Consider the following 23965-nt stretch of genomic DNA (forward strand, 5'->3'; position numbering starts at 1 on the left):
AATTAGCACAGATATTATTTCCTGAACAGTTCTCTAGTTCGTCCTTTTTAAATTGCTGACAGGTGTGTTTGTGTTTCACGACAGACTTTTCAGCCAGTAAAAACCTGGCATGTCAAATTACTCACGAAAACTTTGAAATGGGCCTAATTATACTATGATTGTTTTCATTGTTAAAGTGGGGGGAGGTGAGATTTTATTTAGGGGTTGCTCTGCTGAATAAAATAACATTCCATTGTGCCACTGTAAGGCAGAAAGCCTGTGACACGTAGATGCTGGCAGCGTGGTAAAGGCGTGTGGACAGTGGTGATTTTGATGCCACATCTAGGATTATCTCTAAGACTGTGGCTGCAGCTGTAGCAATATGTTGAGTAGTTATAGCACCTGAGGGCACCGCTCACCTTTCTAATGCACGTAGAGACACTGGGCCTGTGCTTTCCAGTGCCGTGGCTGCCTGCCACATGTGGCTACTGAGCACTTGAAATGTGGCAAGTCCAAAAATGAGATGTGCCGGAAGTGTAAAATACACGTGGGATTTTGAAGACTTCATAGCACCCCCCCCACCACCACCACCAAAAAAAGAAGAATGTAAATTATCTCATTAATTTTTATACTGATTACATGTCGAAATGGTAATATTTTGGATATATTGGGTTGAGTAAACACTGAAGTTAAATTCACCTGTTTCATTTTATTCTTTTATTGTGGCTACTGGAAAATACAGAATTACATACGTAGCTGCCATTTTTCTATTGGACAGCTCCCTCCTGGCTCCTTCTTGAAGCCCGTGTTCAAGGTTCCACATTTACTTTCTAAACTGGAGTTCTCCTTGGAGGTCATCCCTCAGAGGCTAGGAGATACTGGTTTTACTAGGTTAATGTCTTCGAGTGCTCCTACCCCATTCAAATGTGTCTTAAGTTGATTGAAATGAAATCCGAAGTCACTGTTCCCTTTTGGTTTCATAGTTAATGCCTATTTATCACCGTTATTACCCTCATTTGGGAGGACCCACTCCAGCCTTGAGCTACGGCTTCTGTTAGCTGTTTTAAATCCCTGGATGTGAGTAACATACCGAAATCTAAATAGGATTTCTAGTTAACAGAAGTCTTTTGGGCTGTTTATTTTTTCCTCTCCGTTTGTATTTATGTGAAGCATAAAACCCAGAGCCTGATGCACAACTGAAAGATGGGCTTCCTTGTTTTCTTTTGTGTGAGAATCTCTTGCTGGCCTTTTGTCGCTAGTGTGGGTTCTTGTTTGACTGGCACGGCTTATTGGACTATAACAAGCATGACTCTGCCTCCTTTGTCGTGGGACAATTCTCCCACAAATCCCGAACAGTGTGCATTCTTCCAACACACTATTGGGTGTGCACTGGAATTGAAAGAATCGCTGAGCCCTGCTACTTCATCTCCTCCCCAATCTCTTTGTGATTTTTTTCCCCTTCTTTTCCTCCCCCTAACCCCCCAGTCCCCTCCACCTCACTGAAATGAACACTTTACCAGGCCGGAAACATTTAATCGTCTCCTTTTGAAAAAATTAATTGAAACTTCTCCACTAGTTACCTTTTGTGTTAGTGCTTAATGCAATTTTTTAAGAAAGAAGGGGAGGAGGAGAAGGAGGATGGGCTAGAATATTTAATTTTTAAATGCCTCTATGGCTTAAAAACAAAAGGCGTTAGAAAATTTTCTCACTGAGAACAAGGAATATATTGTAAAGCGTTTACCTGGTTTTAAACTTTATGATTTTTTTGTCGTTATAACTATTATCACAAAGAATGGGGCAAGTAACGTTGCAAGTTTTTTTTAACGAGAAAAAGAATTCCTCCGCTGCATATATAACACCAAAGCCACTGACATTTCGCTGCCTACTTTCTAGCTTAAATGTGACATAAATTATGTTTTATTTTCATTTACATGGAATAGTATACATTTTGTCCCCTTAAATTGTAGCCTTCTTTCTTGCTATTTTGGTTGAGTTATTCCTTCCCTTGCAAAGTTACTAAGGAGGTGATGATGATGGTGTCGGAGGAAGGGAGGGGGCAGTGGGAGCAACTGGGAATAATTCTTCATTACTGAAAGCTGTGATTTATTTTAGCCTAATTGTAAAGTTACTGCAAATTGCTCAAAAGCTTTTTAAAGATCCCGGTGATTAGATTTTTTAGGGGGGGTGCTACACAGGCAAGGAGGGGGCAGCTAAAAGGGGAAATAACACCTCTAATCCTGCTTCTGGTAAATAGGCTGCTAGCTTTTAAAATGAGTTTCCTTTCTATTAGTCAGAATATTATGCTAAGCCTTAAGCATTAGTTTTTTTATGTTGCCATAGCAGCCCTATTCCTGCAGGGTGGTGACCTGCGATGATTACAGTACAAAGCTTATAGGGTCTTGAAACCCCCTTTGAAGATGAAAAGTCTTTGATGGTTTATATTTATGCAAATCTCTTAGATATGATTTACCCAACTGAGACTGAATGGAGAGATGATTAAAAGTCCCTTTTCCTTTGATATCCATTAATGGCTGAATATTCCTTAAATTTAAAATGGATATATATGTTTTCATCTTTATTTACAAAAATATCTTTGTCTTACCTGTGTGGTTTTTTTTTTTTAATCTCCCCACATTTTATTAGATCTAGATAGACATAATAGATTTACAATTTAGAGTATGGTGGGGTTTTTTTCCTTTTGAAAAGGGGGGGGAAGGATCTGTGCAAGAGCTTTTGTATGTTTCCAGATGATAGATTTTGGAATTTGGGCTACCCCACTGGCAGCCCAGAGCTAGCTGTGAACTGGTCTCATGGAAAAAATTGGTGAGCTTTGGTCTTCAAAGAATTAAACTTCCTTTTTAAGGTCTTCCTAGGTAAGCTAAAAAATTATGAAGAAAACCCTTCTGAACAAAGGGTAATGGTGCTATAATGAATAATATGGATTCCATGCAGAAGGCTGCTGAAAATACACTGATGTCAGTGCTGGGTATGAAACAAAAACAGAATGGCAGGTAGGGCAAGGCTGCATTGTTTTAGGGGCCTACCACTTGCATTTTAAGAGTGAGGGCAAGAGGTCTTAAGTAAATACGTTTTCAAGGAAAGCATTTAATCTTCAAGACTCTCTCCTTCCAGTTCTAACTCCTAGGCCTCAAATTGCTCGTTTGGAGGGGGGGAGAACTTATAATGCTTGGGGTTTTACTATTTAGTTTGGCAGAAACTTGGTTACCTTTTTTCTTTGGTCTTTTTTTTTTTTAATTCTTTTGTGTGGACGAAAGAGACTGTGTGATATTACTTCCTCAGGTCAAAGACTTAAATACGACTTCTACGTCTGCATTTGAATGATTGTACATTTTTCCTCCACTAATCACCTATGACACTTTTGATTTTAGTTTTCAGACAAATTTTCGTTCTACTTAAAAGGCCGAAAACTTGAACAACCTATGAATTTAATCCCTTTTGTGGAAACTGCAATGGGTTTGCTCAATTTTAAGGTAAGAAAACCATAATATGGCTGAGAAGTTAGTATTCATTTCTAAAGAGAACTTTTGTCTTCGATTTTAACATCTACTTAAAATATTTTTCTAGAGAGATTTATAAGGATAGTAAACCTTGAGCACAATTTATTATCTGTAATTATCCAAAACCAGGTCATGAGCATCTTAGAAAACAAAGAAATTGGCTAAATAGCAGGGGAAAACTTCCCAGTCCTAAATATTTAAATGAAATATTTATAGATTCCTAGCAATAATTTTAATTAAATAATCACTATGTAAATATATGCTTTTAATTATTACATTTATAGATTAAATGTGCATGAAAATTTATTTTGTCACCCTTATGAATTATCTTTCAACTATTCTTTTGTAACAATTGCCTTTTATTGGGAAATTTTCTGGCCTCTTTGTAGCAACATAATGTCCATAGTGTCTTGGTGATAAGATTACTGTTTGTTAGTATATACCAATAATTTGAAGTATATTTCAGTTGACCACATGAGAAGATAAAATATTTCCAAATATACATTCAGGAAGAATAGCTGAGCTAAGTGTTTTCCAGCATCGCATGGCTGCATTGAACTGTTTGCCTTAACAAATTCATAGCTAGCTTGTAAAAAATCCCTTTATCAGTGGTCATTTAAATTGTTTTCCAAAATATGCCTCACATTCCACCTGACTTGTGAACATTAATGTAGCACCCCATCTCAGAGGGCAGGAGAGAAGAAATCTCTAAAAGCAAAACGAAACAAAAAGATAGTTGAATTGTGCTGGAGAGGTAATATGTGAGCAAACGCTGCAGAGGAAACTTTGAGACCCATTGGATCACTCGGGAGGGGCAGAGTGCAAATGTTTGGGAAGCTGCTTCAGGCTCAGTGATCAAGGTTGTTTACACCAGTAACCACAAATTCTTCTAGCCCGCTCTAGAATTCTGGGAATATAATCAAAGTATATCCCTTCGGTGCAGCTAGAATCATATAATGATTCAATATTTAGCGTCGTTTCACCATTTCATTCCATAATGTACTTAGAAGCACTTACAAGCCCTGAGATTAATCAGCGGTATCCTTGCCCATTTCTCATGTCCCCCCCCCCTCACACCACACACACATTAGCATGCTGTATCTCCACCTTTGTGGATGCAGCTATGTCCACGATGAATGTTGTTCATCTTTACTTCACACAGAAATATCCAAGTTGCTTATTAGTACATCTTGGATGACTTGTTGCATTTTTGTTTTCCCCTCTGAGATTGTAGATTTTTGTATTGTATGTCTTGAATCCTAAAACCATTTACCGAGAAATTTTGATCCTAATGCAAATAATCCAATTAGTTTGATTTAAAAATTCTTTCCTTCTCTCCTGTGGCTTTATGTTTACTGTTTGAGAGTCTCTTAAAGCAAAAACAAATTTTGGAAAAATACAAATAATTTATAGTACAATCAGAATGAGTTAACTCAAAGTTTTTCTCTAGGAATTGGATGACCTACAATTTGAACATTATCACTATATTAATGTATGTTAACAACTATATTAATGTAATCCATTAAGCAAAGCAGATATATACAACATACTTATCTTGGACAATATTAAATACCTTTTGAGAGGGGTACATTTGGGCTGCATTTTTAGGACTGCTTTCAGCCAAACTGTGTTAAGAGTTGGATCTTTCTGTTGCCGAAATATACTATGCTGCTTCTAATTTGTGCATTTCTGTGAGATTTGGTTCTCTTTTGCTCTTTTACAGGCAGTGTGTGAAGAAGCAGTAAAGACAGGTCCTCGAGTGGGTCTTTTTCTAGATGCAGTTGTTTTCGGAGGAGAAGACTTTCGAGCCAGCATAGGTGTCAAAGACTCTTTCTCTCCTCCTCCCTCTCCATCTCTCATTTCTTTCTGTGTATATGTGTACATATTTTTTCTTTGCCCCTTCATGAGCAGACATTTACATGACAACAATCATTTGCCAACAATGACAATGGTGTTTCAGGTGAATGGACAACACTTTCTGATAAGTTAGGACACCTCATAGTTGTCCTGCTTCCAGAACACGACATTACTGCTTCTGTTCATTTATAAAGTAATTAATAAAAAGCCTGTTGCAGCCTCAGATGTGTTCAGGAATATATGGCATCTACTTTGTCCATAATAAGTATATTATGCGAACAACCTCTCTGTTGTTTAAATATTTTGTTTTTGCTCCAGTGTCAGGGCTATCTAGCCTTCTAACACAAATTTAAAGCAATTCCACATTTGTTTTAAGGAACAATTTTCTACATTAAATGTAGTATATTAAATATTATTTAAAATAGATCTTAAATTCCTCCTAAAATATATTTCAGAACTTTTCTTATTACAAAATATTTATCGAGATAGTATGCTTGTTCTCACTGGTCTTGCCTGCCCTGCAGGCACGATCCCTCCATTCTGGGTGCATGTATAACTAGAGACTGTGGGTGACTAGAGACTATGGGTGCATCTAGAAAAGAGGACCAGGCCATGTGTGTTTCAGAACCCCAGTCCCAGTGACCTGAAGACAAGAACTTTCTCTGGGCAAATATAAACAGACACTCCCCCACCCCCGGGGTGAAAAAAAAGGGACTTATTTTAATACCAGTCTTTACAGGAGACTTTTGTGTCTCCAACAGCTTAGTGGACACTTTCTGCCTCTCTCGAAACGAGTGCCCTTTCGTTTTCCCAAGTTCTCCATCCAAACCCTGAAGCTGCAGTATTTGGCTCAGCATCTCAGTTATAACAGGGCATTGCAACCACAGCACACGAAATTCGGTGCTCCGTGAGAGAAGTTAACCATTTCCTTGCACAGCTGCTTGGCCAACTTTTGTGATGCTACCTTTGGAGTGACACTTTCCAAGTGATGACAAGAAGGAAAAACGTACCAGAAGTTATTTGCAACCTATCAAGTCATTGGCGATTCTATCTCCTGACAGGGAGAGGGGCCTTTTCTTAACGCAGCACAAGTAATTATACTGAAAGATGCCTTGCGAGTGACACATATGAGCTTTAACTCTGCCTCCACGTATCCCTCTCTTCATTTATATTTGAATCGTCATTTCGGATGAATGGGGAACACTTCGTGTTTTATATATAAATCACTGGGGAGCCATTCCCAGGAAGACATAGAAATCTCTACAGACTGAGTTTTTATAATAGATGTGTGGGTTCAGTTTCTGAAGTTAACATCTCCTTTTTCTGTCAACATCCCATCCTCAGGTGCAACAAGTAGTAAAGAAACCCAAGATATTTTCTACGCCCGGCAAAAGATTGTTGTTGTAGCGAAGGCCTTTGGACTGCAGGCCATAGATCTGGTGTACATCGACTTTCGAGATGGAGAGGGGCTTCTCAGGCAGTCGAGAGAAGGAGCTGCGATGGGATTTACTGGTATGATTCTTGATGACATCTCAGAAAGCAGTGTCTAGATTCGTGAACATTCCAGAAAAATAGAAATTTAACCAGAAATTAGTGTTCCTAATGTAGCCAGGTAGCTCGTATACTTATTCCATTATTTAAAACATGAGAGAAATCCATCCACAGCAAGAACCTACCGAACAAATTGTCAGGTTTTTCTTTGGCTCTGCAAGGCAACAGACTAAGCACTCATTTTATTTTTTTATATTAGTGACCATTTTTTTCTGTCCTCTTAAGTGTTTTGTTGCAGTTTTTGCTGACACGAGGAGAGAGATGAGGGTATTACTGAAATGTTTTTGAGTGAACTGCCATAAGCATTTGGGCTGACGGGTAGAAGAAACATTTCCTCAAATAATCAAAATATTAATTCATTTCTGAAAAAAATTTTGGTGATATCTTTTTTGACTTTTTTTTCACTCATAACTGGATTTTTATTCTTCTGACACTGTAAGCCCCTCCTTTCTCTCCCACCTCCCAGTAAGTGTCTCTGCACCTGGCGACACCTACGGGCATTGGCTGGCACTAAGATCAGCGGGTCCCTCGTAATCCGGTCCTGGAGCGAGAGCGGATATCTGTTGATTGGTGTGCCCGATCACTCAGGTCCCCAGGAGCCGCGGGAGCAACTGAAAATTGTGTTTTTGCAACAGAAATCTATTTTTGAGAAACCACAATAGGATTCTATACCCAAACACGTGTCTGCAATTGCACGCACACGCATTCACATACACGCAACCATGGATTAAAAAAACACTATACTTTTATTATTTGTTCTTCTGCTGCAAGTTCTAAGAATATCCTGATCAGAAATGTACCAAAATAATAAGGAAAAGATACCAGCATCCATGATATATCCCTTTTGTACATATATTTGAAATGTGTCCAGTTAGGAGTTACCAAAAGAAACATTTCATAAGGTGCCTGACTTTAAATATAGAAGTTATCTTAATGGATGATGATTTAACCCAAAATAAAATTAAAAGACTTAAGAAACAGTTTTAAATATTATATTAGAATTAAATAAAGCTCTGACATTTTATTTTGCGTTTTAACATAGAGTTAAAACGTGACCCCACAAATTTGTTTTATATGTAAATAAGTACATAAATGTGATCTCTTATAGGGAAATATTTTTTAATTGATTTGAAATAACTTGTCTTCTGTGATCGTATTAGCGACCAATTGAACTATTAATAAATGAATCTTCCCTACACTTAATAATGACTGAGAAAGAAAGAGTCTCTCTACCTAAGCCCTCGGGTTATCCTCGTCCCCATGACCTGTTAAACCTGCCTGTTTCCAACGACTAGTTAGGACACAGACCAAATAGAAAAGTTGGAGAAAAATTTCATGAAATCTGTCTAATAAACCCCGATGTCGTTGGTCTAAAATGTGTGGCATTGGTTGCCAAGCAGCCAGATGTTGTTCTGAAATGGGCACTAATGCAATAAAAATAGAAAACAATGAATTGATGTGGGCCTCTGTCGCCATCGCTCAGTAGAACCTGGGCGTCCTCAGCTTCCTCTGGGGTAAAGGTTTGTTCCAGAACTTATAAAGGAGTTTGAGAATTTCTCCAAGACGCAGGGCTGAATTAAATTGGTCCCTAATTCAATCGCAGAAGACAAGTTATTTCGAATCAGATTTAAATTTCGAGACTGTGCCCAACTCAGCATGAGGAGCTTATGGGCTTGGCACTACTGTTTCTCAACAACAGGGAGTATTAAATCACACACACACAAAAAATGGAAGGGGGGAATGGGGAGGCACAGAGGGTACAGTGCCCATTATATATTCAAGTGAACAAGTCAGTAAAGTAGGGGGCTATACTTTATAGCCATTTTCCAGTTTTTAGAAAGAAAGTCTTTGTTGTCCCAATTATATATCTACATGTCAATAAAAGGTAATTTGTCTGATAAGATATGAGATTATTTGTATTATTTTTAAACAATAAATGATTTAAGGAGTATGTTAGGCCACTCATGATCTGTTTGTCCTAATTATTTGTCATTTAATTGCCATACCTTGGGCTTTGCACATGAAGAAAAGAGAAGGAGGGAAGGAAAGGAGGGAGGGAGGGAGGAAGGGAAGGAGGGAGAGAAAGAAGGAAGAGAAGGAAAGGAAGAAGAGATACACATCCTATCTGAAGCAGGTAGTTGAAAGGCTTAAAAGCTAATGAAAGTATTGTGTTATCCATAACACTGATAAGAAACAATCTATGTTATGAGGATTTTCTGTATTTTTAAAAATTATATATATATATATTTTTTAATGAGTTGTAGTTTTTTAAAAGTTAGCCATTCATCAAACAATGAGTTATAGTTTCTTTTCTGCAGTCATTGTTTCACAGAGCCACAATCCATGTAGATAAAATTTAAATCGATTTGTTAGCTATATAAATGGCTATTAACTTTAGGAATTATTTTTATAAAAAGAAACCAGAAATATGTCTTGGAATAAAGCTTTAACAGCTGACTTGGTCATCACAGTTACTCCAGTACTACATGCTGAGAAGAAAGATTATAAATATGAAGCACTATAGGTTTTCTTCTTTTTTTGCAGTCTTTTGTAGAAGACAAAAATGACACCATCATACAGTTACCTAAAAGACTTGACAGGTATTGATTTAAAGCACGATATATCAAGTGGTACTGTAAAAAGGATTTCATGGTCATAAATTTTAATGTCTTCCAATTTTGCACTCTCTCAGTAACTTGTCAATAACAACTCTTCTGTATAAAATATTTGTTTCACTTCCACATGGCATTAAAGTCGGATGTACAGTCATTGGGATATATAAAATTTGACAGAAGATAACTTCACATATGTATGTTCATAAATTTCTAAAACCTAACACGTATCTTAAAATTACCCAAATGTGGGTACTTGCAAGCCATCAGTGGTTTCACAGTATTTTAAATAGTTTGTTTTGCTCCTCAAATCATAGTGTCTGTACCAAGAAGTTCCCATGAAATCTGGCTTTTTACTTGTCAGTGTAAATTATGTACATAAATTATAAAATTCAGGACTAACAATTAGTATAAAATGACTACCAGAACTGACATCCTTTATTAATAATATTGTAACAACTATTGGATTACTTAAATATAATTTCAATTCCTACTATTGAAAACAGCTCTCATTTGTCATCGCTGATGTTATTTGTTCCCAGAAATTACTCCTCAAATTTAAAGCATCTTATTTATACAGGGTTTTAATGTTTTATTAGTATGCTGACAGATAAGAATGGAATAGCCATGTGAGGGTGTTTTAATTATGCCACCATAAGAAAAGATATTACTATATTTTTTCACTTAAACTCATTTTCATGAAATACTAAAAAAATTTTTTTACATTCTTCTTTTTTATTTGATAGAATAATGACAGTAAAAGCAATTCACCTTTTCTCAAAACATCAAGAATATTATTTGTACAGGCTAAATGTTAAAACAACTATTTCAAAAGCAAAGCAAATTGGAATACCAACAAATATATTTAGCAGAATAAATTATCGTTTAGTGTGCATTCATTTTTAAAGAACCAAATATGTCCATAATTTTATCATGTAATAAAATATGATATCATTATTATGACATTGTTTCACTTCATTAATGATCTGATTAGATTCCACTCTTCCCTGATTGTTAAACTGTTTTTTTAAAGACTGCATGATTTCGTAGAATCCCGTGTCTCCTATCTTTGTATAATATTTTTATTTAAGATTCTTAAACTTCAGAAAGAAGTATAAAGCTTTATTAAAGCTATTACTACAGAGAAGATTTCACCTGGGATGTCTAATTAGCTATATAAAAGGGATTTTCTTTATCCCATAAGAAAAAAGGGAAAAATTTGGTTATGTTTTAAGATAGAGAAACTTTCTGTACTTTTTATTTAAACATTTTTAAATGGAGTAATTTAGAGACCACAGTGTTCAAATCTGCCTTATATTTTACTGTACCAAATAAAATTTTTCATTGAAATCAAATTTTCTGTTAGTGATTAGATATGACATACTATATTTACCTAAAAGAAAGAAAATGAAGTATATTATTATAAGACTATTTGTTATTAATATAGTTGTGATGTCGGTTTCTGTAAGCTTTTTGAAAGCTAATAGACTTCTTCTAAAAGAAATTATAGAAGGTGAGATAATGGTACAAAATAAGCCAAAGGTAACATAAAATTTGAAAGAATTAACATACAATTTTTCTTCTGCTTTACCTCAAAATAATCACTCTAATTTGCAGACAATATCCTTTAAAGTACCAGCCAAAACAGTTTATTCAACGAGCTGCCTAGTCAACCCACCTGTAACTAAAAATGAGAGATTATCTGCACCAAGGTGGTATTTCTATAGGATCGGAAACACAATCACTTCCATTGTTGTATTTGTCCTTATGTGGCATTCTGGAAAAGCCTGCCCGATTGCCGTTATTTTCTTTTTAAAATGTTCTAAAATAATGAGTTATTTTACATACAGTCTGTGAGGCATTCAGGAGCCTTGAGTGGCTGAGGCATTTTGTTTGAACATCTGTTTGTTGTTTTGTGTTTCCGATGTTATTAATCTTTTTGTAGGTAAGCAGGTGATACACCCTAACCAAATTGCAGTCGTCCAGGAGCAGTTTTCTCCTTCTCCTGAAAAAATTAAGTGGGCTGAAGAACTGATTGCTGCCTTTAAAGAACATCAACAATTAGGAAAGGTAAATGTTTTGTAAGTGCCTTGGATGAAACTGGTGTTTCAAATGCTATGGGGAACAATGAAAACAATTATCGTTTGAATGATTTTTTTTAAAAAACTCCTATTTTTGTGAGGCGAGTTTGTATTGGGGGGACAGTATTCATCAGTGAGAAATTCACCTAAGGTAAATTTGCCCTCCCGTGTTCCTAAATATTTCACCAACTGGCTCTCAATTCTCTCATTTTATTCTTTTCATAAACTATATTGGCAGCCTATGAGAAAATAGAAGTCTGTTTCGTTTTTCTCGATAGACTCTGATGTAGCATTCATATGAAAATAATTTTGGATCAAAGTGAGAGCAAGTTGTAATGAAATAAACACAGTTTGATCAAATGGTTCTTGTGGAGAGGAGAAATAAATCTCAAGTTATTTTAATTTGAGGGGGGGAGTACAAAAATCTCCTTCAGTTTAGTCATTTAAGAGTGGGAGGCTGAATATGTGTTTGTACCAATTTCTGGACCTGAGATTTGGATAGAATGGAAAGCAAATTAACAGTGGAGTACGGTTGTTCCTAATTTAGTGCATCATTGAGCCTCGCGTTTCCTGCTCTGTGGGTTTCTGCTATGTAAATATTGCAGTGGTGATGCGCAATCTGTCTCCACTTTGTGCCAGTAACACTTAAATTAGGTGTCGCCTGAAGGAAGATTTTATGCTAGTTGCAGCATTGTCAGTTAATTATCTTAAAGGTTATTTGCAATAATATCGTGTGCCTCTTTTCGAGAGGATGGGGGTAAACTTGCATTTATAAATCCATCCTAGAGATAATATCTAAACTCGGTCTTGTTACTTACATAAGGAGTGAGGTTTTGATACCTACAATGCAGACCTACTTAGGGGAGAAAGAATGTTGAAAAATTATTAAGGTTCTAAAGGTTAAATAGTCCCCCTTACCAAAAAAAAAAAAAAAGGTCAAAACTGATTTTCAGGGTGAACTGGTGACATAATGGCAGTGAAAACACCTGAAAATCCCAGGACTTCACTCCCTTCTCCTCACTATGGATAGCTACCTTCAATTCTGACCATGCTCACCCTCACACACAAGCCCGCTCATCTTGGCACAAACTTGCACTTAAAATCAAAAGGCAGAATATGTAATATTGGAAACATCCCACTTAAACTTATACCACTTTCAGGATAAATAGCATTCTTTCGTTTCAAATCAATATTGCTCATCGGAAAAACATTGTGGTTCATAGAAAAATATTTTTAAGTTGACATTGTGTTTTATGTCTACTTCTGTATCTTGACCCAAAAATCCAGATCCTCAAACACAGATGCTTACCTAGAGAGAAGAGCCATGTACTTTTTCATTCACATATGCAAATAACTCCATCTACTCTACTCTCTTGCATGCTTGCCTGTGCACACACTCACTAAACGTTCGACACCTCTGTGTGTACCTCACGCCAGCTGAAGACTTGACTTGCCTGTGATAAATACTTCCTACTGATATAATAAACTGAAGCAGGATATGGACCATCAAAATGGCAGACCAAGCTGAGTCTCAGTCCGGGCCACACTGGCTCCATTAACTGTCTACACTGGGTTTCACATTGTATAATATATATCAAAGGATGCCACTGGACATTGTAAGCAGCTAGGGATATGGGAGAGGTCACCCTAAATTTCACTAGCCAGCAAATAAAATTCAAACTAGAAACACACTCTTTTACTGGCATTTAAGGTCTTGAATGAAGAAAAAGAGAAAAACAAACAAACAAAAATGCTTTTTCATCATATCTTCTTGTTCTCAGGGAAAATCGTCCTTGCTTTTTGATGATAGCAACTTAAATGTTAAATTCTGAGCTTTTTTTTTTTTTAAAGTAAGAAATACCCTCTCGTTGGGACGTAAGCTATCACAATGGTGTGGCAGCTTTTCTTAACACAGAACTGCAGAAATTAGAGCAGAAGGGGGACTAACTATTAGCTCATTTCTTCCCTGCCCCATTCGTGTAGGTTTGTTTCCTACAGCAAATTCTCCTGGTGCTTTGTCCAGCAAGGTTTAAATGATTCAAGTAATGGGGCTTCCAGTGGGGCCATATGGTTATTTTATCCAGTTTGCATGTTTCTTTTACTCTGCCTATAAATTGGCTGGTCACAAAAATTGGGTCTGCAGGTAGGTGACTCTGGGTCTTGAGGGGTCTTGGGGTTTAAATAATGTGAGTTCTGTTTGTAAAGATTTAGTATAAATAGGTTGCTCAGTTGTATAAAGTATTGCTTCCAACAAACATCTAATCTGTTTTATTTCAAATGTGAATCACTGATGAAAACATACACCCTCAGATACTTTCTTTGTCCGAAGCACAGGTGATTCTGTCAATGATGGGAAACTGATGGTTTGTGTCCTAGTGAGACAGTTATAAATTTCTAAAAGACACCCCCCATGAAAATTTCATTTAAGTTTTTAAGTAGAAATGACCCGAGAAGGCAAAATTATATATCTTTGCTTCTCTCTACTTACTGCTCCTATCTTAAATTACAGTCTGCCCTAACACCAAAGGTATAGCTGAAGTTCATAGTTAATGCTGGGTAATTGTGTCTTCAATAGTAATAATATTTATTATTGTTATATAGTTACAATAATTATTATTTTTAAAAAAAGTTCTACCTTTTCTTCCTGTCTTCTCCAAATAATGAAATTCAGGGGAATACTTAGATCATGAGTAAATAAATGATTGGAGTTCTGTCTTTGGTATCACATGAAATTTTTTGTTTGTTTTATTTTAATTGGAAATTCTAAGAAAATAAAGTTTGATGCCCTTAGTCTAATGTCAGGTGAAAATACTTTACATTAAAAAATAATAATGTGCTCATATAATCTGTCACTGATTGACAGGTAATGATACTTGTGACTGCTTTGATTCAGGAAACTAAAGATATTTACAGGCCAAAGAATTCTGCCTGGTATTACAGTCCCCAATAATAAGAATTAGGCTATAGATTGATGTTAGAGACTGAGGTCAACTTCTCCTATTAAAATCTGTTGGAAAATGTTTAAACATTCCACATACTCTATGTTCCTATTTTAATTCCCATAAGCTAAAATATTTCTAATTTAGCTGACATCAGTTGTGAGGTATATATCTACAATATTAATCAAACTTGATTCTTTCTTCCATCCTTCCAGAAAAAGATATTTTGAGATGCAAGCTGTTTGTCATTAATTATTTTAGCTTTGAATTATTTGATAAGATACTTTAGCCAGGATAAATCACTTCCATGTGATTTATTTTAGATTTATAAAGGATTTTCTCAAAAGTTAATTTCATTTTTATGTCACTTTTTCATAATGTTGATTCCAATAATATCTGAAAATTCTCTTATCAACTGATTTTAAAATTGCTTATTAAAAAAATACTTTTAACAGGCTTACAGTCAATATATTTCTTATCGACTAAGAATTGTACGTAGTATAAAAATTGGATCATTGAAATGGAAACATCTCAAGCAAATAATTAGTTAATATTAGTTGATATCAGTAGAAGCTACAATTTGTTTATAAATATATAACATACATATTTATACTATGTATACATTTATGTATGTATGATACTATATATTTTTTCATTTCTATATTATAAACTCAGCGCTAAATTTTTTCTCTTTCCGTATTCATCACTTCGTGGGCAAAAATGACAGCTAAAGGAAATAGTTGTTTTTTAAAAATGATTGATAAATCCAAGAAATCTTAATATAACAATTTACCATTTCTTCCCAAATAGAAGCTCTAACAGGAAAATGTGAAAGAATAGCAAAATGAATTATTACACGTGATCAATTTTTAAAGGTACTCTGCTAGAATATTCATATCTCTGCAGTATCTGGCTACAAATATGGCTTTGCTTCATTTTCAGTTTTCCAAAGACTCTGTTTTATTTATATCATTGCCATAAGTGCTTTATTTGATTTTGCAAAGATTTTGTTTAACTTGTTCAAGATTTTTCGTTTGTTACGGCTTTACAAGCTGGCTAAAAACCAAGAAAGGGGAAGTGTTATCTTTAAAATCTAGGTTCACTTAACCATTATGAAGGTCAAAAACAAAGTCGTCACTACCTGACATAACAGCTGTAAACAATACATATAAAAGAAACATTCTCATTTCACGGGAGCGAGCAATAATGCAAATTAATAAGTTTATATTCGTAAACAGATCCTCTACTGGAATATAAATTAGGAATGTATCTTAATAAAGAAAAAAAATAAGAGTTCTTTTTCCTCATGTAAGTCTTTTCATCTAGCAAACTGCAAAGAATAAAACCCCGCACACCAGCATTGAAAGCAAATTATTTTCATAGGTATCTGATTGGGGCTCACACACCTTTCATTTGTGTTTCCAAACGCAGGGCTTTACAAAAGAAACACTTTTTGGTCCAGATGGCCTTCTAGAAGGCTCCCTGAGAGAACTCAGAAGTCTCTCTAGCCAAAAATCTTGTTTCCGCTTATTCAAGTGCCAGAAATCCCACTGCCGCTCTTTCACGCAGATCAAATAACCCATCTACAGATTTGGTCGTTGTCTTTGTCAACTGAAAGGGTTGATTCCACTAATAGACAACAGTGCCCTCCCACACCCAGGCTTCCTCCCACCCACAGCCTTCCCTGCTTCATTTGTAAGCAGGAATACTAAAACCAGAGCCAAGTGATTTCTAGAGAAAATGAAAGTTGAAGGGACATAACTCTACTTTTGAGATTCTTACTCTGCATTTCTCCCTTTATTCCCATGTTTATTTAATATTTTTAGAACTATATGCCATAATTTTGACTTTAAAAAGTCAAATTCTTAAAAAAGCTGAGGAACTGCCAATGATGACTTTAAGGTTAATTTGATTAACAACAAATTGCAGATTTCGAAACATTTAAAGTAAGGCAAGACAATTCTAGTGCCAATCATATTGCATTTCACATAGTTTTAGTGGCAAGTGGCTGGTCTAGAATTAGAGGATAAGAAATTTTGTATATAGCTTAAATCTAATAATCTAAAGTTGTTTGCTTCATCCTTAATTTATAACACATTCTTAAGGATATTTTAATCAAAATATTTTTATTCTGGTTTATATTTTTCAGGAATTTTTTTGCTCAGTTTCAGTTAATTAGGGTAATTCCTTAACTGGATGAAATCTCAGAAATTTTCTGGTCAAATCTCTTCAGTTTACAGCTTAATACATCAAGACCAACAAGGGTTTGGAAGTTGCCCAGGGTCACAGCCAAGGTGATGATGGAGTCCCAACCAGAATTCTGGACTCACTTGGTAAATAAAGATATGAACATATAGCATAAATGTGGTTTCACTTGGATCACAGTGAATCCCCACATTAACGACCAAAGCTATAGACAGAACCTTAAAACTATTCAGTCACAAGCAAATGTAAATTTGGTTAGTTCAGATTAGTATCTTATTGTTAGTCATACACTTTTTTTTTTTTTCCCCAGCACGAGCAGAAACTGATGAGGAAGAACACAGGGTAACTGTGTGCCTTCCCAGCCATTATTCCCCACATCGCTCCCTCATTCACAATTTGTCCTGTGCTTGTCCACCCGCCTGGCCCCAGAAAGACTTCTTGGCTCTGATCGCTGCAAACCCCATTCTGTTTCATTAGCCATCATTCATTCACTCTCCCAAGGTAGACTAGAAACTCTCAGAGCAAGACTGGGAGCCTTTGGCAAAGAGGCCATATCTAGCACTGACCTCGGCTTCATCTCCCTCCAAGGACAGGTCCCCAAGATCACATTCTTAGTTACTCCTGTGGTCACACAAACACAATATGGCTTTCAGTGTCTTTAGTAGCAAGATCCAAATAAGGGCCATGAAAGAATGGTTTTCCTCCTTAGACATCTTTCTTTTCCTTTTGCAGTATTTCTCCTTCTTAGTACCCATGGCTCTATATGTGTGTTTCTATGTATCTTTCCCGTTCCTCCCTCATTTTCCTTTTTTCTTTATATCTCTCTTTTTTTCTCACCATGTCATCTCTATATCCCACCACCATCTCTTGCCTTCTCTCTTTAACTGATTATAATAGAGAAATTCAGAGCATTCTTTTAATTTTTGTTGTATTAGAGAATTTTATAATTCTTTTTTGTATTAAAAGCAGGTAAATGAGATTTTATTTTATTAAAACGTAGAAATCAAGATTTTCTATAATACTCCTCTTTTTTTTTCCATTTTAGGTTAGTGGAGCTTAATGAAAAAAAGGGGGTGGGGATTTCTAACAACTACCCTACAGAATAAAGAATGCTCTCTTTTGTATCACTTACCTCCCTGCAGCATCTTGGACAGAAATAGGTACGCAATACACATTTAGTAAATACTATTTAGCTAACTGGTTTCTAAATTTCCGACAGTGCTAAAAAGAAATTATTCGTTCTACTTTTAACAGTATATGTGATACTGACCTTTTGTTTCCTTCCAGAAAAATTGAATGAAAAAATCTCACTAATTATCCCATCAGTTAATATTATCAGTTAGTTGTATATTAGTAAATTCTTTAAAGTTCACAGTGCCTGCCAGTTAACATTTGTTCATTTAGATGTGTTTCAAAGAAAGAATAAGCCTACAGTATATAAAATAGAAGTTTAACATTATCGGTATTAGCTGCAAGCTGCTATAAAATGTCCTTCAGTCTCTGCTTTTCTCCTAAGCAATACCAGCTTGAATATAACTTATAATATTCTAAATTAAATAAAAATATTTGCACGTTTATCTCAGTGTTAAAAATATTTTCAAACACGATTTCTAGTTTCAAAAAAAAATCTGAGAAGAATTATATATTTAACAATAGGTTAATTTTATGGTATGCAAATTATACCTCAATAAAGCTATGGGGGGAAAAAACGAGGAAACTAAGCACAATGTCTAATTTGCTAGCAAATGTGGAAACTCCTTTAGATTTTGCGATATGCTTATAAATCCAATTGTTTCACCTTGGTAGGCTTTCTACATGTCTTGCTTGGCTTGACTTTTCCAGATTTCCTTATCAAAAGATATTTTTAAAAAAAACTTGTCTATTTCTGCCTGAAATTTTTTAAAGATAAATCTGCTGCCTACATTTCATGAATTCTGAGAAGAATTTTAAAAACAGAAGGCACCTTTGGTCTCCCCCATCCATTTGTGAAGTAAGGATAGCTCTGGTCCACTGAGACCCTCCATCTGGGCAGTAGATGACTCTGGACTGGTCACATATTAAGATAATTGGCCCAAACATTCACCTCAGTTCTCCTCCCTACCATTCAGCCACCTCCACCGTCCCTGCCAAATTAATTTCCCAAACTTTCTACTGCTGCTTTTTTTACCCAAACTTTCTACTGCTTCTTTTTTTTTCTTCTCCGACTTCCTAAAACTGTTGGTAAAGTCCCAAATTAATTTTATGAGCATACAATATTGTTTCTATTTTCAATGTAGAGCTGAAGCTAAATCATTCCCTTTTTTAAAAGCAAAATGTTAACGATGTCTATTCATTTTACATCTACTCAATATCCACATTCCAAGGAATTTCCTCCTTTTCAAACCCATCCGACCTTTTGTCTGGGCTAGGATGCTTCCGTGTCCCGCTCACCCTCTGCCGAAAGCTGTCCTTCCTTTCACTGCCTCCTCCAGCGTAATCAGTACTCCCGATTTCGGGTCACCTGCATTTGATTAGTGTCTCCTCCAGCTGATATTCTAAGTTTTTAAGTTCTTTTAAATATATTTGTTTTTAAATACTGATGCTGTGTCAAATATATTGCACCGCTGAGTCTAGTTTTTTAAAGGGACGATTCAGTCTGTGATTTATAAGAGTTCAGCGGGGACAGGAAGCTTTAGGCAAGAGCTGGCTTCTCATTGCATCTTCAATAATGTTGGTCTCTCAGAACCCTTAAAGCTACTCTGAAATTATAAAATCCTGTTATAATTCAAATGCTCTGCCTCTCACTGGGCCTTTCTGTGGTAAATGGAGTTAAATCATCTCTGGCTAACAATAGCAGTAGCAGTAGTAGCAGCGGTGGTGGTGGCAGTGATCATGATGGCGGTAACAGCAGTGAGGTAGAGGTGATAGCACTGGGAATAACAGCAGCGGCAATCTCAGCAGGGACGTGGTCCTGCACGGTGACAGTAATGGTAGTGGTGGTAGCAGCTGCAGCTCCCTTGTACTGAGAGCCTGTTACACGACAGGCCATTACATACATTATTTTATTTACTTCTCACAATAATTCTACAACGGAGGTATTATCCCCTTTTTACAGATGAAGAAACCGAGGCTTGTAAATTTTTTGCTGTGGATCCCACACAGCTAGGAAAAGGAAGAGCCTGGCTTCAAATCCAGGTGTAGCTGACCCAAAAGCCCATATTCCTAAGCTCTGCCCAAGGGGCCCTAAGCGGGAGAACCCCGAGAAGCAAGGCCCTTTCTCCTTGTGTGTCTTTGTGCACTTTTTGTTCCAGCTGCAGCTACTGAATACCACCTCAGAATGTGCCATCTTGGAGAGCTGCCTATTTCTGTTTGGTGGAAAGTCGCAGAGGGGCTGCTTGGACAGGTGATCCCTGGTGTCCTCTTAGGCCAGCACTGACCTGATAGGTGGAACTGTGCTGGGGAACGTACAGGGCCCTTCATTCCATTCTCCGTCAATGGTCCTGGGTGCTTTTTAATAGCCAGAGAGCTACAGGAGAAAGGATGGAAGGGATGAGGGGGGAGCTTCTCCAGGTTTTTCCAGCTTTCAGAACTTGGAAAATAAATCCTATAGGCTGCAGAATGCAGGATCCCTCAAACCCCCTCCGAGGCCATGCTCTGAAACAGGGCTTAAAGGACCTTCCTGAGCAGTTCAAGAGGCCCGGATCGTCACTGCATTCCCCAGTCAGGTACAAAACTACCCTCTTCAGACCTTCCAACTATTTCATCCCTATCAGTCATTTAAAAGGCTTTCCCATCCTACACCATGGAATGTCATCTGTCAGAATTTCAGTGCTAGTAGCAACAACAGATTAGCCCGATGTGAGCTGTTGTCCACGTAAAATTTAAAATTTTTCACATAGAGATACATTAGCACCTATAAATTCTCTGACCATAGGGAGTAAATGGCTATTGAATTTTAATTCAAAATATTAAAATACTTATCAAATTATCACTACATTTTAAGATGTTAAAAAAAAGAAAATCATGTTCTCATTTCCCAAGTCTTCAGATATTCTTTTACTGTCTTAAACTATGTTTATCCGTAAAACAAAGGGTTACTGATATTCAGAAGCATATACAAGGATCAAATGTCACCTTTAATCCTTCTTACAAATGCTTTGGATTTTGGAGGATTTAAAATGTCATTCACATATTTATTATTGAATATTTTTCTCACAAAGGATTTCTCACAAAATCCTTTGGTATTTTTGATATTAAAACAATTATAGTAAGAGCTTTCAAGTGGAAATTCAGGACAGAAACATGTTATATTTCAGTAGTTCTCAAATTCATTTATTAAAATTGCATTTTTACATATTTGCTTATCTGTACCTTACCTATATATCATTATTTTGTTCAGCCTCATCCTAAGTAGTATCTCTGAAATAACTTTAGATATGCTAGTTATTTTTTGTAAATGACATCAAAATAAAAATTTAAAGTATATAGGATATATAAAACATTTAAAATTTTTTATATTAAAATTTTTTTTCTATAATCATCACAGGTACCATAGTTAACAGCCATACTTTGGGATATATCGATTAGTGGGAAGAGTTTGAGATTTGGGAAGAAAAGCCTTATATTGTCATCCTATCCTTCTGATAAATTCCTTTAAAAAGATTAATATTGAACCAGTTTTTGCATCTATAAATAAGAAATAACCATGCCTTCCTTACTACAAGTGAGAAAATGTCTTTGAAAATATTTTGTAGAAGTGTAAAACACCAGGAGATGAAAACTCCTTTTTTGATAATGGGTCTTCCTAATAAGAATGTAGTCTTCCAATTTTTAGTTTGGAAATGAACATTCTAGGGCTTACTGAGGGCTATAATTACCTAGAGTATAGATCACGGTTGCTGAGAAAATCGTCATATTGCCTTCTCAAAGGAGAATGAACATCCCTCACTGACCTCTGTCCCCCTTTCTTAGTATCCAAAGAGTCATCAGCGGATGGAGGGTCAATCCATCCTAGATGGTCCCACTCAGAAGCAAGGCAGAGTCAGGCCGGGCCGGCCTTTAACTTTCCCATTGCCGGTGCCCCAGACTACCCCTGAACAGAGGGAAAGTGCCCAGAATAAAGAGAGGGAAAGAAGTGGTTCAACTTCCTCTGTTTGAGGTCCAGGAAGAAGCAAGTCTGGGGCCAACCAGGGCAGGCAGCACGAACATAGGGATTCCAGTGAGTTCCAGTCCTGCTTCACCAAGCTGAGACTGAGCCTTTGGTGCTTTGTCTTAAGGAAAGTCAAGCAGCTAATGAGGAGTGGAACTAATATTTTTAAATATCTGTCTTCCAGATTGCTTTAATTCGGGCTAGATTAAGCTCCCTTTCCTCAGGCCCTAGAGAAAACCCTTCATCTATAGACAGATCCGGTATCTCATACTGTGGTCCTTCATTTTGCTTGATCCATCGAGTCACTGGTGGCCAGAGGCGTGAGTGGCCCCACTCTCGGTCTCGATGTGCTACTCCCAGTTCCTACCACATCTCTTGACCATCGTTTGGCATCCCTGATCTTCTAAACCTGACTTTAAAAGTACCTATCCCTGAAAGCCCTTCCCTGGCCAAACCACTCCCGTTTTGATGGCTCTTTCTGTCTGTGGCTCCTCTGTCTGCCCTTGCACCAAGAATGTAATATACTTGCTTGCATTTTAACTGTTAAATCATTTGTATGAGTTAACCTGACCCCAACCCAGAATCACACTCTTCGAGGTCAGTCACTGTGCCCTGGAGGCTCAGCAAGTGTTGGCCAACTGATCAGTGAATAGTACAAGACCAGGGAAAGATCAAATGGTGCAGAAAGATGCTTGCAGATAAAGAAAAGGAGAAAGGTAAGATGGATTTTCCCATATCATTCTTTCTCAGGCACCCAGCTCTGGCCCCACAAAAGAGCCAAGCTCCACTCTGAACCATGGTTTTTGAGTACTGGGTTGGAGGGATTCAAAGATATATGAGACATGGCCCTGCCCTCAAGGGCCTCACAGCATAGTGAGAGAGACAGCAACGTAAACAAATAATTGCAATAGCGCTTGACAAAGGTGATAAGGGGAGGCTGTGTAAGAAAAGGAAGATTAGCCCTACAGGGAAGTCTAGAAATGCTTCACAGATGTGCCATCTCCTGCACCTTGAAGCACAAGGAGGAGTTTGCCAGAAAGACAGAGAAAGGGTCTTCAGACAGAGAACAGCATGTGCATGTGGGAGAGGAACAAGGTGTGTGTGTGTGTGTGTGTGTGTGTGTGTGTGTGTGTGTGTGTGTGGTGGGGGTGGGTGGGGGGTTGGGTTGAGACTGGCAGGAGATGAGGCAGGCAGAAACTGGGCCTGGTCTTGTCAGGGGAGCCTAAGTGTTCCTTCTAAGAAGATTGCATTTGACTCTGTAAGTCCAAAGGGAGCCAAAGCAAGATTTAAGCAAATGGATGATCCTATCCCATGTTTTAGAAAAATAACAGCACAGTCCCAATGAGGAAGATCCAACTCCCCCGTAAGTGTCTCAGTACTCTCTCAGTGAGACCTCTGCTATCCAGCCTCGGAGCCAGGCAGCTTCCCACTGAGCTTTGGGTGACAGGCAACCAAACATATCCTTAAAAGGCATGTCATAACCAAATTGTCAGGGGATCAAAGCCATACTAGAGCTTGTCCAAGGACTCTCCAAGGGTGATAAGTTGAAAAATGGGAAATAAAAATGAATGAAACCGTATTTGTCAGAGCATCGTCTTCCCCCATTTTCAAGAGTATCAAGGAGCAGTCGACTTTGTAAGGAAGAGCTATCACAGGAGCTCGTGGCTGGGCCCGAGAGATTTCAGCAAGCAGACACACAACCAGGATCTTGAAGAGAATTTGTTAATGGCCAGCGCTAACTGAAGGTTTTAGGAATTTGCTGGGAACTGTTGTGAGGTAAATTAATTCATTGGGTGTAAGGCAGCGTCACAGAGAAGAGTGTCACCCTAAAAAAGGACTGTTAACAGCTGTGCTCAAATACTGTCATTAATGCTGATAGAGAAATCCTTCTCATAGGGAATCACAGCAACACCATCACTGGAAGCTGCCAGAGAGAACTCCCTGAATGCCCAAAGAAGTTAGTTGAAAATAAAGTGAGTAAGGAAAGCATTAGGTTAATTTATGGTTTCTAGAAAATTACTCTGAGTACTCTAGAGAAAACACTTCTCAAGTACTAAGTGCCAGAAATGCAAAATACATAATCTTCATAGATGCG

The 23965-nt window shown here is 37.1% G+C and overlaps 1 protein-coding gene across 6 annotated transcripts in view; it reads left to right on the forward strand.

Annotated features, from left to right (window-relative positions):
• The window catches only part of CLYBL (citramalyl-CoA lyase), a 215700-nt gene that overhangs the window by 178712 nt on the left and 13023 nt on the right, over positions 1–23965 (forward strand). For all 6 annotated transcript variants that reach the window (XM_039849580.1, XM_039849578.1, XM_039849577.1 and 3 more), the window contains 4 exons: positions 3369–3470; positions 5221–5314; positions 6699–6866; positions 11463–11587. In XM_039849580.1, the coding sequence (XP_039705514.1) occupies positions 3369–3470; positions 5221–5314; positions 6699–6866; positions 11463–11587 (489 nt within the window). The remainder of the gene's footprint in view (positions 1–3368; positions 3471–5220; positions 5315–6698; positions 6867–11462; positions 11588–23965) is intronic.

This window comes from Pteropus medius, unplaced genomic scaffold (genome assembly GCF_902729225.1).
Source record: "Pteropus medius unplaced genomic scaffold, Ma_sr-lr_union100, whole genome shotgun sequence".
Classification (NCBI taxonomy): Eukaryota; Metazoa; Chordata; class Mammalia; order Chiroptera; family Pteropodidae; genus Pteropus; species Pteropus medius.